The sequence below is a fragment of the Chiloscyllium plagiosum genome, chromosome 11 (assembly GCF_004010195.1).
Source record: "Chiloscyllium plagiosum isolate BGI_BamShark_2017 chromosome 11, ASM401019v2, whole genome shotgun sequence".
Classification (NCBI taxonomy): domain Eukaryota; kingdom Metazoa; phylum Chordata; class Chondrichthyes; order Orectolobiformes; family Hemiscylliidae; genus Chiloscyllium; species Chiloscyllium plagiosum.
Window position 1 is genome coordinate 68,718,199 of NC_057720.1, and position 14,065 is coordinate 68,732,263.

Genomic DNA, 14,065 nt, shown 5'->3' on the forward strand with positions numbered 1-14,065 from the left:
ACCTGATCAGGTGTCCCTAGAACTCTGTGGGAAGTGAGGGAAGTGATTGCTGGGCCTCTTACTGAGATATTTGTATCATCAATAGTCACAGGTAAGGTGCCGGTAGACTGGAGGTTAGCTAACTTGGTGCCACTGTTTAAGAAGGGCGGTAAGGACAAGTCAGGGAGTTATAGACCTGTGAGCCTGACGTCGGTGGTGGGAAAGTTGTTGGAGGGAATCCTGAGGGACAGGATGTACATATATTTGGAAAGGCAAGGACTGATTAGGGATAGTCAACATGGCTTTGTGCGTGGGAAATCATGTCTCACAAACTTGATTGAGTTTTTTGAAGAAGTAACAAAGAGGCTTGAAGAGGGCAGAGCAGTAGATGTGATCTACATGGACTTTAGTAAGGCGTTCGACAAGGTTCCCCATGGGAGACTGATTAGCAAGGTTAGATCTCAGGGAGAACTAGCCATTTGGATACAGAACTGGCTCAAAGGTAGAAGACAGAGGGTGATGACGGAGGGTTGTTTTTCAGACTGGAGGCTATGACCAGAGGAGTGCCACAAGGATCGGTGCTGGGTCCACTACTTTTCATCACTTATATGATTTGGATGTGAGCATAAGAGGTATAGTTAGTAAGTTTGCAAATGACACCAAAGTTGGAGGTGTAGTGGACAGCGAAGAGGATTACTTCAGATTACAACGGGATCTTGATGAGATGGGCCAATGGGCAGATAGAGTTTAATTTAGATAAATATGCTACATTTTGGGAAACCTTAGCAGGATTTGTAAGGTCCTAGGAAGTGTTCCTGAACAAAGGGACCTTGGAGTGCCGGTTCACAGCTCCTTGAAAGTGGAGTCACAGGTAGATAGAATAGTGAAGAAGGCACTTGGTATGCTTTCCTTTATTGGTCAGAGTATTGAGTACAGGAGTTGGGAAGTCATGTTGCAGCTGTACAGGACATTGATTAGGCCACTGTTGGAATATTGCATGCAATTCTGGTCTCCGACCTATCAAAAAGATGTTGTGAAACTTGAAAAGGTTCAGAAAAGATTGAGAAGGATGTTGCCAGGGTTGGAGGATTTGAGCTATAGGGAGAGGTTGAATAGGCTAGGGCTGTTTTCCCTGGAGGATCGGAGGCTGAGGGGTGACCTAAGAGTGGTTTATAAAATCACGAGGAGCATGGATAGGATAAACAGACAAAGTCTTTTCTGTAGGGTGGGGGAGTCCAGAGCTAGACGGCATAGGTTTAGGGAGAGAGGGGAAAGATATAAAAGAGACCTAAGGGGCAACATTTTCACGCAGAGGGTGGTACGTGTGTGGAAATAGCTGCCAGAGAAGATGGTGGAGGCTGGTACAATTGCAACATTTAAAAGGCATCTGGATGGGTGTATGAATAGGAAGGGTTTGGAGGGATATGGTGTCAGGTGCTGGCAGGTGGGACTAGATTAGTTGGGATATCTGGGGCATGGGCGAGTTGGACCGAAGGGTCTGTTTCCGTGCTGTACATCTCCATGACTCCAAGTCAAGATGATTTGGTGGTAGGAAAGTTGCTCAGAAAACAAAAGATAGGCACTGGTACAAATAAGCAAAAATGAAGTCTTGAATATTGTTGTTTATCTTAGGAAGATTGGAATTCAGAATTAGAGAACAGCCATTGTAAAGACCTCATTGAGTGTACTAGCCTCAGTTTCATTCACCGAATCTCAGGAAAAATATATTGACCTCGGAAGGCATACAGCTCTTATTCACTTGAACAATAAAGGACTAAAATTTAAGGGTTAAAATTTGATGGTAGGATGTGTAAACCTGAATTGTGTTTAGAAAGCTGAGTTATCATCAAATTGAGGGGTTCAAATGATAAAGGGGTTTGTTGAGGTAGTTTAACTATTTCCTTTGTTGGTGCAATCATAACAAGGACTGTAATCTTAAAATTAGAGCTAAGCCACTTGGAAAACTTTCATAAACAATCAAGATAATGGCAATCTGGAAGGTGCTTCTACAAAAGGCTTCTATAATAATAGAGCAAATTAATATTTTCATATTTGAAATTAACAGACTTTTGTTGGGTAAGGATATCAGGCAGATAGAACAAAAGTGGATAAATGCCACTGAGTTACTACAGCATTATCTAAGTGAGGTTCTTCATAAATTTTTTAAATTAATGGCCAGATTTTCAAAGCCATATGGAGGTAGGGCAGGAGACAAGCAGAGCTGGAATGCCTCACTGGCAAGCAGAATGCATATTTTCCAGCATAATCCTGTCCCTAAAGCCATTTTTTAAAGAACCAGGTTAAGGCAGAATGTCTAACTCTCCATAAATGGCAGGTAGCCAAAAATGGTAATTAATGGGCCAATTAAGGTACTAGAGCAGGGTCAGGGAGAGGATGTGGCCTCCTGGCAGCATACTCACTTGGTGATGGAAGAGGGGAAGTTGGAGTGAAGAGGATGTCAGTTCTCCAATGGATAATTTAACTATACACCACCTAGTGGAGGGGTTCACCCACCATGAGAGTGGTCTGACAGTTGTGGCCTCTTTTGAATCATATTTTAAGTAATATCTGAAAAATCTGTCAAAACGGAGGTTCTCTCTCTCTCTCTCTCTCCCCCCGCTACATATATTGGCAGATCTCAGCTGGGTGATGTGCCAGTATTGGAGGGTCTCCCATTGACACTAATTGGTCTGGCATTGAAACATTGCACTAGGGTTCTTCTAAAACAGTGCTGGTTTGGAACCCAGAAGTTTATCCAATCACGCGGCACAGTGGCACAGTAGTTAGCACTGCTGCCTCACAGCGCCAGACACCTGGGTTCAATTCCTGCCTCAGGTGACTCTCTGTGTGGAGTTTGCACATTCTCCCCATGTCTGCGTGGGTTTCCTCCGGATGCTCTGGTTTCCTCCCACAATCCAAAAATGTGCAGGTTAGGTAAATTGGCCATGCTAAATTGCCGTAGTGTTAGGTGAAGGGGTAAATGTAGGGGAATGGGTCTGGGTGGGTTAGGCTTCAGCGGGTCAGTGTGGACTTGTTGGGCTGAAGGGCCTGCTTCCACACTGTAAGTAATCTAATCTAATCTAATGATTCTTGGTCTCAGAAGGACCCCAGGACAAAACAGCCCATTTTTCATCACCCAAACCACTGCCTTAAAAACTCACTTCCTCTATCTTCAGTGCACCGTGACAGCAGTGTGTACCATACACAAAATGCACAATAGCAACTTGTCAAAGATCCTTTAATGGTACTGTCCAAACCTGTAACTTCTTCAGACCTGAAAAAGCATAGCAGATGCACAGGAGTTCCACCACATACAAATTAAATTCCAAGGCAATACAGTATATATCTACACACCATGGACTGCAGATGTTCTAAAAGGTAGCTCACTACCACCTTATCAAGGGCAATTAGTGAAGGCAATAAATGCTGACCTAGTCAGTAATGTAGTGGTCATATTCCAAAAAACAAATTTTTAAAATTCTGCCCTGGGACTCACAAATACTATCTGTTTCCAGACTTACAACTGCATTTTTATCCAGTCCCATTTCCATTCCAGATTCTTTATGCATTTTGTAATTAATGTTTCATCTGAACTCTCCTGAAAGCTTTCTGTGCTCAAAAATTCAAGGAGGACTGTCAGGCTGATTGTTCCACTTCTAAATTCAAGCTGGCATTTTAAAAATTAAATTGTTACTTAACAGGTTCATTCCTCAAATTGATTTTCATGATTTCAAGCTCTTCCTGATATTGATATTGTTATGGACCAGACCAGACCACCTCAAAATATTTTAAGAATGTAGCCTTGAAGAAAACCTTTTCTTAGTTTAAAGGCTTGTGCCTTGTTCCAGAGGCAATGCGATTGGTCAAACTATTCAATGTTAAGCAAAACCACAATTTATTTAAACACTATAGTTAAAATACAAACCAAAGAAAGAAGAACTTAGAATAACAACTCTATTGGAAAACTTAACTGAATAATAGATACAGTAACTGTTACTAATTAACTGATCCAATATAGTAACATCCTATAAATACACTTCTTAGCAGAAAGGAAAATTCTGAAAAATTGATCTGTCTCACAAGTAACCAAGCAGCAGACAGAAATCCTATTTTCTACTGTAACCGAGAGAGGAGAAAGATAGCTTCTACTTAATTAAGTCCACAGCAGAAACTTTTTAAAACTAAACCTAAAAACTAAAAAAAACCTAGAAAGCTTTATCTGTGAAAACTAGCCACACTCAGTAAGGCTGTCTCAATTGTTCCAACTTTTAAAAAAAACCGGAAGGGTTCACAGGCTCTTTACTTTCTTACAGGTAGCGTGCTGCCTCTTGTTCAATCTCTCTTAAAAAAAGGACAAATTACATCTAAAAGTCACAGCATCGTCACAATATTGGCGAAGTTTATCTCCTTTCAAAATAGATGGCTACTAAAATTACTTGGTTGGGAAGTCTTGTGGTGCAGTGCGTATAGTCAGCCTTTAAGCCAGAAGCTTGGATTTGAAACCTAACCCTTGATGTCCAAGGACAGGGTTCATTAACACAAATAAGTTGTGCTTCAACCTGTAAATTCTTTCACAATATGCCAATAGCAAACGGTAAGAGCAGAAAAGAGTCATGATTGGCCATGTAATATAAAGAATGCTGCTGGCGTTTCTACCATCACTATCGAAAGTGACTGTGACATGCAGCTTAAAACATGCATGCTACCACAGCAACCTGGACTCTCTGAGTGAACTGTAGAAAGTTATGCCACATATTTTCTTGCCACCAACCAAGTGAAAATTGAGGAATGCTGGTTAATTTCTTCACATCAGTTCACACAAAATATCTTGCTAGTCTTTTCTGCATGGAAGATATCTTAGCCCAAGGGACTTTAGTCCCTTTAAGCATTTCACACGCATTCACTGAACAATTTGACTTAAATCCCAAAACTGGAAGCAATCGTTCAATTTCCAAGATTAACATCCATAGTCTTGATCAATACATAGATGGCCAGTTAAAAAAAATTGATGCAATTAATAAAACAATTGGAATTCTCTATACATAAGATGGTAAGACAGTGTGTAGATCTGAAGGGGACATTTTAAGAATCTAGACTTTAAGCACTGTCTACATTCAATTTCAATACAAAGATAAAACATTTTGGATTCTGAAAATCTGAAATAAAAATAATGCTTGGTTATACAGAAATTGAGCAGTAGGAGAAAGTGAGGACTGCAGATGCTGGAGATCAGAGTCGAAACGTGTGGCGCTGGAAAAGCACAGCAGGTCAGGCAGCATTTGAGGAACAGGAGAGTTTCGGGCATAAACTCTTCAAAATTGTTGTAACGTTACTGTGCAGTCTCTTCCAAGGATGCCCACCTTGAAGAAGTTCTCTTCCTCCCTCCACAAGGATCTCAGTGAGTTTCTCTCTCACTCCACCCCCCCCGCTCCCCCACCCAGGTTGTCTCCTCTGCCTGCCTACACACCTGCCTATCTTGCATGGACTCAAGACTACATTCAGACCATCACAATTTGGATCTGACCAGGACAACCACTACCTACAACAAATCCAGAGCATCCAGAAATGGTTCTCTCTCTGGATCCTCCGCTCCATGCTCGCAGCTGTGCACCGCCACCTATACACCCTGCAGTCAGCCCTGTCCCAGCTCAGGGCCATACTTTTCCAGACCTGCAAGGGACCTCTGCTGTTCTTCATCCTGAGAAGGATCCATACACTCACAGAACTTGAACAGTGCTAATTTTAGTCTTGCACTTATCAGAGCTCCAACATAAGAAACGTACTTGAACAAACAGACACCATTTTATACATCATGGAAAGAATTGATTGGGTGCTGAAACTCATATGTCATCCTTTGACCACCACTTTTGGCCCTGAACATGCCCAGTCTGCCTCAGATTACTCCAAAAGGGGAAGGTGCCTCAAAAAATTTGAACAAGTGAAACTTGTCTCATGTTGCTACTATGCAGTAAACCCATAAGTGTTTTTTCCTATTAATAGAATGTAGCCAATAAGGCAAAAAGATGTTGTACCTCCCACACAATGAGTAACTTTTCAGTGCCATGTGAAGCTAGGTGTGTAGGCCAAATACCTCAATAATTGACAGACCATATCAAACAACATATCTCACTGACCATTCACAGTGGTCATCATATTGATCATGCTCAGCTTGTGCTTGCAAGCAGCATTCCCTGTAATTTTCTTTCCGGCTATGTACATCTCCATGGTCTATGCATGGCAGTGTTTCTGCTGATGCTGACCTTGGAGTGGCTACATGCAGGGGCGCACCCACGCAACGTAGAGGCAATGCTGCTTGCAACCCTCAGAATTCTCATTCTGGAAATCATTTATGAACCAATCCAGTTATACTGAAAACTAGCTTATGATCATCTATTGGATTTGCAGTGTGATGTATTTGCTTGTGCTGGAAGCTACATACACAAATACAAAGGATCCAGTTTTATGTAGGGTAAAAGAATTTGCACATACAATGAACCATTTTCATAAAAGGTTCATGAGGATAGCTAATCTCTGCTGCCAAATTAAGATCAAAAGGTAACTTGTTCTTGCTGAATTCTCTATGCCAATTATGGCTCAACCAATCGGCCCTCTTCTCATGCTGTACAAAATAGAGTCCCTTTATTCATGTTTCTTACATCCTAGTCTGATGAGTGCAAGACAAAAAACTTCTATTTCTTATCCCTTTTTAGCGATGTTTAAAATCTGCGGTATGAACGTAAAATGCTGCAAAAATGCATCAGGTCCGGAAACATCCTGATGATACATATGAATTTCTATTGCAAAAGAATGCATTTTCTTAGTGATTTATGTTTCTGAGAACTGTATAAATACCTTTCTGTTTGTGGTTGTTCAGAATCCAATGTATGTATAGCTGTGTGGGGTCTGCAACTTTCTGATCCAGCAATTCCATTGTCTGGCAAAATTATCTGTTGTTATCAGTGGAAAATACAATGTCATTTATTGGTGAAATACAACAGCAATACTAAACATTTTAAAGTAGCCCATGCTTGGATAGAGAACTAAACTAATGTGGCACTTATTTTGAAACTTACATAACTCAATGCTGTCAAGAAATTGCTACTGAGGTTAGTGTGTGTATTGAAAATAAGTAAATCACTTTTTATCTTCACAAGCTATTTGATTACTCCATCCACTAGCCAGGCTTTGAATGCATTACATAACAAATGCAGAGACCACTGATTTTAGAGGCAGGATTTCAGCTGTGGCTGTGATTTGCAATCTGAGTGTGAATCGTTCTGGCTTTCCAATTTGATCTTATGGTTCATATTTCCACAAAATTTATATACACAATCCCAAAAATAAAATCAGCCTTGAATCGCTGCAATGAAGCAGTATTTTTATTGCATTAAATATTCCTTGTTCTAGTTAAGAATGATAACTTGGTGCAGCTCTACTGATACAGCTGAAACTGGGTTTATCACAAAAAAATTGAATAAGTCATCACTTGTGAGCAACCTGATTCTAAATAATTGAAAATGATTTTAAAAGATGTGCAGAATCACTTACCAGTTTCATTTAGTAGTCACCTTCCTACTAAATTAAATACGTTTTAGTACTTAAAAATTTTAAAGAAGTACTTATTAGTGCTTATTATACAGCTAAAAATACTTAATATTAAGATCCTCTTGAAGTTCTATAAATATGTAATGAACAGTAGTTTGCCATATTAATAGATAAATGTTTGAGCACAACAATTTTATGTGCAGGGCTGGCTTCCGATACAATATTATCTAAACTACAGCAAAATTCCACTGAAATTTTAATTGTGCTGAATAAAATATGTGCTTGAAATTCAATGATCCTTTGCTCTGATTTGGCCAATGTTTAACTGATTCACCCTGAAACGTTAACAGACAAAATCCAGCAGGCAGCTGATTGAGCTGAATTTATTGCACCAGACATTGACAGGCTTTGGATTGACCATGTGAAGATTTTCTGATCTCACCAGCTAACTCTTTAGAAATTGTTTTGGATTCTCCGGAAATTAAAGGTTAATCTCCTACACTCTGGGGCAAGCAACACATCTATTACCCTCATGTAATTTGTATGGTATGATCTGCCTGTACCACATGCAAAAGAAAATGTTTCACTATATCTAGGTACATGTGAGAATAATAAATCAAACCACATCAAATCAAAACAGGACAAAGAAAGATCATGAGAGCAGTTAAAAAGCCCAGGTACCTGTATTTGATTTTCTTTGAACTCTATTTATTTAGGTTTAAAATATTTTAAAGGGGAAAACCAATTGCTTAATTGACATCCTCTTGGGTAAAGAGCTATCACGATTTTCCTAATGGCATAGGACAGTATTGCACTTTAAGCTTGAACATGTCATACAGTCATAGTCATAGAGATATACAGCACGGATATTGACCTTTTGATCCAACTTGTCCAAGCTGAGCAGATATCCTAAATAAGTCAAGTCCCATTTGCCAGCATTTGGCCTATATCCCTCTAAACCCTTCCTATTCAATACCCATCCAGATGCCTTTTAAATGCTGTAATTGTATCAGCTTCTACCACTTCCTCTGGCAGCTTGTACCATACGTGCACCACCCTCTGCATGAAAATATTGCCCTTTAGGTTCCTTTTAAATTTTTCCCCTCTCACCTTAAACCTATGCCCTCTAGTTTTGGAGTTTCCCACCCCAGGAAAAAGTCCTTGTCTATTTACCCTATCCATACCCCTTACGATTTTATAAACCTCTATAAGGTCACCCCTCAGAGTCTGATGCTCCAGGGAAAATAGCCCCAGCCTATTCAGCCTCTCCCTATAGCTCAGACCCTCCAACCCTGGCAACATCCTTATAAATCTATCCTGAACCCTTTCAAGTTTCACAACCTTTTGATAGCAGGCAGACCAGAATTGCATGCAGTATTCCAAAAGTGGCCTAACCCAGGTCTTGGAATGCTGCAACACGACGTCCCAACTCCCATACTCAATGCACTGACCAATAAAGGCAAGCATACCAAATGCCTACTTCATTGTCCTGTCTCCCTGTGACTTCACTTTCAAGGAACCTGCACTCCAAGGTCACTTTGTTCAGCAACATTCCTCAGGATCTTACCATTAAGTGTATATACCCTGCCCTGATTTGCCTTTCCGAAATGCAGCACCTGACATTTATCTAAATTAAACTCCAACTGCCACTCCTCAGCCCATTGGTTTATCTGTTCAAGTTCCCATTATACTCTGAGGTAGCCTTTTCCGCTGTACATTACACCTACAATTTTGGTGTCATTTGCAAACTCACTAACCATACCTCCTTTGTTCATATCCAAATCATTTATATAAATGACAAAAAGCAGTGGATCCAGCACCGATCCTTGTGGCACAATTGGTCACAGGCCTCCAGTCTGAAAAGCAACCCTTCACCACCACCCTCTGTCTCCTACCTTCAAGCCAGTTCTGTATCCAAATCCTGAAGAAGGGCTTATGCCCGAAACGTCGATTCTCCTGTTCCATGGATGCTGCCTGACCCACTGCGCTGTTCCAGCAACACATTTTCAGTTCTGGTCTCCAGCATCTGCAGACCTCACTTTCTCATCCAAATAGCTAGTTTTCCCTCTATTCTGTGTGATCCAATGTTGCTAATCAGTCTATCATGAGGAAACTTGTTGAATGTCTTACTGAAATTCATAAAAATCTCAATCACTACTCTGCCCTCATCAATCCTCTTTGTTACTTCTTCAATAAACTCAATCACATTTGTGAGGCACTATTTCCCACTCACAAAGCAATGTTGACCATCTCCAATCAGTTCTTGCCTTTCCAAATACATGTAAATCCTGTCTCTCAGGATTCCCTCCAATAACCTGCCCATCACCAATGTTAGGCTCACGGTTTATAGTTCCTGGCTTTTCCTTACCACCTTTCTTAAATAGTGGCACCATGTTAGCAACCTCCAGTCTTCTGGCACCTTGCCTGTAGCTATCTCAGCAAGGGGCCCCGCAATCACTTTCCTTGCTTCCCACAGAGTTCCAGGGTGCACCTGATCAGGTCTCGGGGATTTATCCACCTTTATGCATCTTAAGACATCCAGCGCCACCTTGTCTTAATATGGATATTTTTCAAGAGGTTGCTATTTATTTCCCCACATTCTCTCTCTTCCATACCCTTCTCCACAGGAAAGATTGATGCAAAGTACTTGTTTAGTATCTCCCCCCATCTCCTGCAGTTCCATATCTTTAAGGAGGAGAAAGTGAGGACTGCAGATGCTGGAGTACCAGAGTTGAAAAATGTAGTGTTGGAAAAACACAGCAGGCCAGGCAGCATCCGAGGAGCAGGAGAATCGACGTTTCGGGCATAAGCCTGAAGAAGGGCTTATGCCCGAAACGTCGATTCTCCTGCTCCTCGGATGCTGTCTGGCCTGCTGTGTTTTTCCAGCACCACATTTTTCAACTCTGATCTTTAAGGAGGCCTATTCTCTCTCTAGTTACCTTTTTGTCCTTAATCTTTTTTTGTGGAATCCCTTAACCCCATTTGCCAACGCTATCTCATGTTCCTTTTTCCTGGTGACAAGTGTAAGATTGTGCTGGTGGAAATTGTGTGGTCATGCCATGAAACGTCCATGAAAACATTCAGATAGAATTAGTAACATTTGTACAGTGCAGTAGTAAAACATAAGTTGAACTCCTTTTGAGTTCATCATCATATTGTAATGAAAAGAAAAGTCTGATGCAAATCTGCCAGACATTCATATCACATTACTTTTGCACACCAACTAATGGTTGCTTCCGAATCTCACCTTGCTAGCTGTTTCCAGAACTTTATTTTTCTCTTTAATAATTTACACACCCTAGAATTGACAAATAGTCTTGTGCCCCTGATATCTGTCTGAGATGCTTGCTTACAAGGCAATAACATTGCTTCCCCAAAGTAATTTTAAACAACATCACAGGAAAATGAAGATGCCTCAACCAATCAACACATAAACATTAAAACAGTGTTGTCCATATGCTCACTGCTCACCACACGTAGCAAATTGATACTGTTGCACAATACAGTTGGAGAATTAGTTGGAGTAATAAAGTTGGAGAATTCAATCCAGCTATAGATGTCACTGGCTAGACAGCTATTTATTGCACATCCCTAATTGAGCAATGATTACCAATGTTGCACAGAAGTCACCTATCAGTCAGACTGTGACTATGTTTATCAGAATATGCTTAGTAGTTGTTGAGTTTGTAGTAACTTGGAAGCTTATGGCCACTTGTTGAATGAAAGAAAAAAAACAGTCCATCATTTGTTACCTTCTCTGTTCCTGTTCCCTTTGGTTAACTCTAAATGACGGTCATTTAGATCTGCAGATCCAAGTTGTAAGTGTTGTGTAAACAGAGTGCCCTGTGGAAGGATAGTGGTCCAATTGCTGTCAAACTTTTCTTGGTGAATCTAGTCACACTGAGGAAATTGGTTTTGCTTAGCTGTTATTTGTAGTTTTCCTCAAGTAGCTGAGGTGCATGAGTGATGGACAGCATTACATGGCTGCCAAGAGGGTTGAAATATGCAATCTTGAGAAGCAGAGTTAGTACAGCAAAATCCAAACGTGTTCAGTTTCATCTTAATAGATCTATTGAAACAAATGATTGAAAGGAATAGGATGCTGTTAGTGTTAAAAGATTAAGGACATTTTCCATAAGCCAAAGATCGATTAGATGCCCAGACACTGTGTTCGAAATGGCAGGTGACTGACCATATGCACGGTAAAAGTAAGAGTGCATAAGACATTATGTTGTGGGAATTCCAGAGGCCTCCAAACCATAGTGGTAGAGAATAGCATTAAACAGAAAATTAATGATTCACGCAATAAGGTGCTACTACAATCATTAGTAACTTAAATCTACATACAACCCACATGAGAAGTAATGCTGTAGCAAATGAATTCCTAGAATGTATACAAGATTTTTTTTAGACCAGTACTTTGAGGAAACAACTCGGGAACAGACTACCTTAGATTTGGCTTTGTTATAGTCTCAAGGAATTACAGTTTCAGGATCTGGAGTAGGTCATTTAAAACTGACATGGGAGGAAATTTTGTCACTCAGTTTAGTGATCCTGTGCACCTCTTTACCATGGAATGCTGCGAAGGCCAAGGCACTGGATATTTTAAAGAAAGAAGATGGTACATTTCTAGAGGCTAAAGATGTCAATGGTTAGGGAATGAGTGGGAGTATGATGATGTGATTGAAGATCAGCCATGATTATATTGAAAGGCAGAGCTGGTTTGATTGGCAAAATAGAGTTTAGATCAAAGTGGTGCTGGAAAAGCACAGCAGGTCAGGCAGCATCAGAGGAGCAGGAAAATCTGATTGGCCAAATAACCTATTCCTCCTAGTTTTTGTGTGAAGAGTTGCTGACATTTTTCTTCCTAAGTCTCCTAATATATCCTTACGATTAAAAAAACATTTTACCCTGGAAGTCCTTTTCAAAAAATAAATCAGAACACATTCTGAGAAAGAGATCATTTCAGCTATCAGATTATAACCATTTTTGAGCGTATACACAGATTTGCTTTGCAACACAGTTAGATTGCAAAACCATTTTGAAGCTGTTCTCCTGCCTCTTGCAGTGAGTGTATTGGTCTTGCTCAAAGACAATTTAAAACCTCAAATCTATTTTTGAAAGTGAGTGCATTTATTTTGCTAATGTTGCATATATTTTGTGTCAAGCAGTGGACCTTATCACCACAAGTTTAGTGAACCTCAAACTCCTATTGTAAGCACTGCATAATAGGACCTAACTTTTCCTGAAATTACTATTAGATTCTAAAATAAATTTTTCACTACCACATACCCAGAAGGTGGCATCCTTTGCACTGCTCATTTTATACCGTAGCACTCTATCCAACCAACAATATACTTTACAAAGGTTCCCCAATAACAGCACTGGTTGGTGCATTTACACTTTTGTAATGCAAAAATGATTTTCGATAGCATGCACACCTTGAGTTCATTCGATAGTTCCTGCTCATGGAGTGAAGTGCTGTGCAATATTAATGTTTGATTCATGAATGAATTAGATGGATAAACAGAAGCATGAAAATTATTGTCAAGCAGGGTTGATGGTGCTTTTGTCGATACTGTAGAAGTTTGTCTGTAACAGACCAAGAACGATTAGTAAACAAAAATTTTTGATTACTTGGATATTCATCAAGACTACTAATATAATTCATTGCTTCTAAAAGTGTCTCCATATATATAAATTGTGACAATGTCTTAATAAATTGGCATTGCAGAGTCAGGAGGAATCTGCACAATTTCAACTACGAACATGAGGATATAATGCTAATTTTAAAATCAGTGCTCCTGCAACTTTCTACTTTAGCTACTTTTCTGAAGGCATCATCACTCGTGAGTAACTGGTACTTTTAATTTCCATCCAGTTTTATCATTTATAGCTCTTCAGTGATCCATAAATAGTATTAAATTTGAATCTAAATCTTCACATTTCCAAACTGTGATTTTCTCTCTGAAATTAATTAGTTCCTGCATCCCTGACGCCAACACAGCTACAGTCTATACCAGATAATACAAGGTTATTGAACTGTTTTATATCCTTTTGATCATTAATGACTAGAAATCTATCAATCTCTGTCTTGAACTTACTTAATGATTTGGCTTCCATTGACCTCAGTGGTGTAGAATTCCTAAGATTCATCACCCTCAGAATGAAGACATTCTTCCTCATCTCAGTCCTAAATGGCTTGCCTTTCATTATGAGACTGTGTTTCCTGATTGTAGACCCCATAGCCAGAGGAAACATTCTTTCTGCAGCAACTCTAGCTACCTTGAAGAATTTTATAAGTTTCTGAGATTGCTGCTCATTCTTCTAAATTCCAGAAACTACAAATCCAGTCTCCTTAGAAGACAGTTCCACTCTCCCAGCAATCCATCTGGTGAACTTCTGCTGCACTCCTCTATGGCAAACACATCCTTCCTTAGGTAATGGGGACCAGAATTGCACACAATGCTCTAGATGCAATCTCACAATCTTCTATATAACTGAAGTATGAGTTATTTACTCTTGTATTGAAATCCACGTG

The 14,065-nt window shown here is 39.9% G+C and overlaps 1 protein-coding gene across 9 annotated transcripts in view; it reads right to left on the minus strand.

Annotated features, from left to right (window-relative positions):
* Nucleotides 1–14,065, minus strand: part of LOC122554537 — an 86,608-nt gene that overhangs the window by 29,829 nt on the left and 42,714 nt on the right. For 8 of the 9 annotated variants that reach the window (XM_043699715.1, XM_043699716.1, XM_043699713.1 and 5 more), the window contains 2 exons: nucleotides 12,966–13,116; nucleotides 6,832–6,926 (listed from right to left, as the gene is read on the minus strand). The exons of the other annotated variant lie outside the window; for it this stretch is intronic. In XM_043699715.1, the coding sequence (XP_043555650.1) occupies nucleotides 6,832–6,926; nucleotides 12,966–13,116 (246 nt within the window). The remainder of the gene's footprint in view (nucleotides 1–6,831; nucleotides 6,927–12,965; nucleotides 13,117–14,065) is intronic. 9 annotated transcript variants of the gene reach the window in all.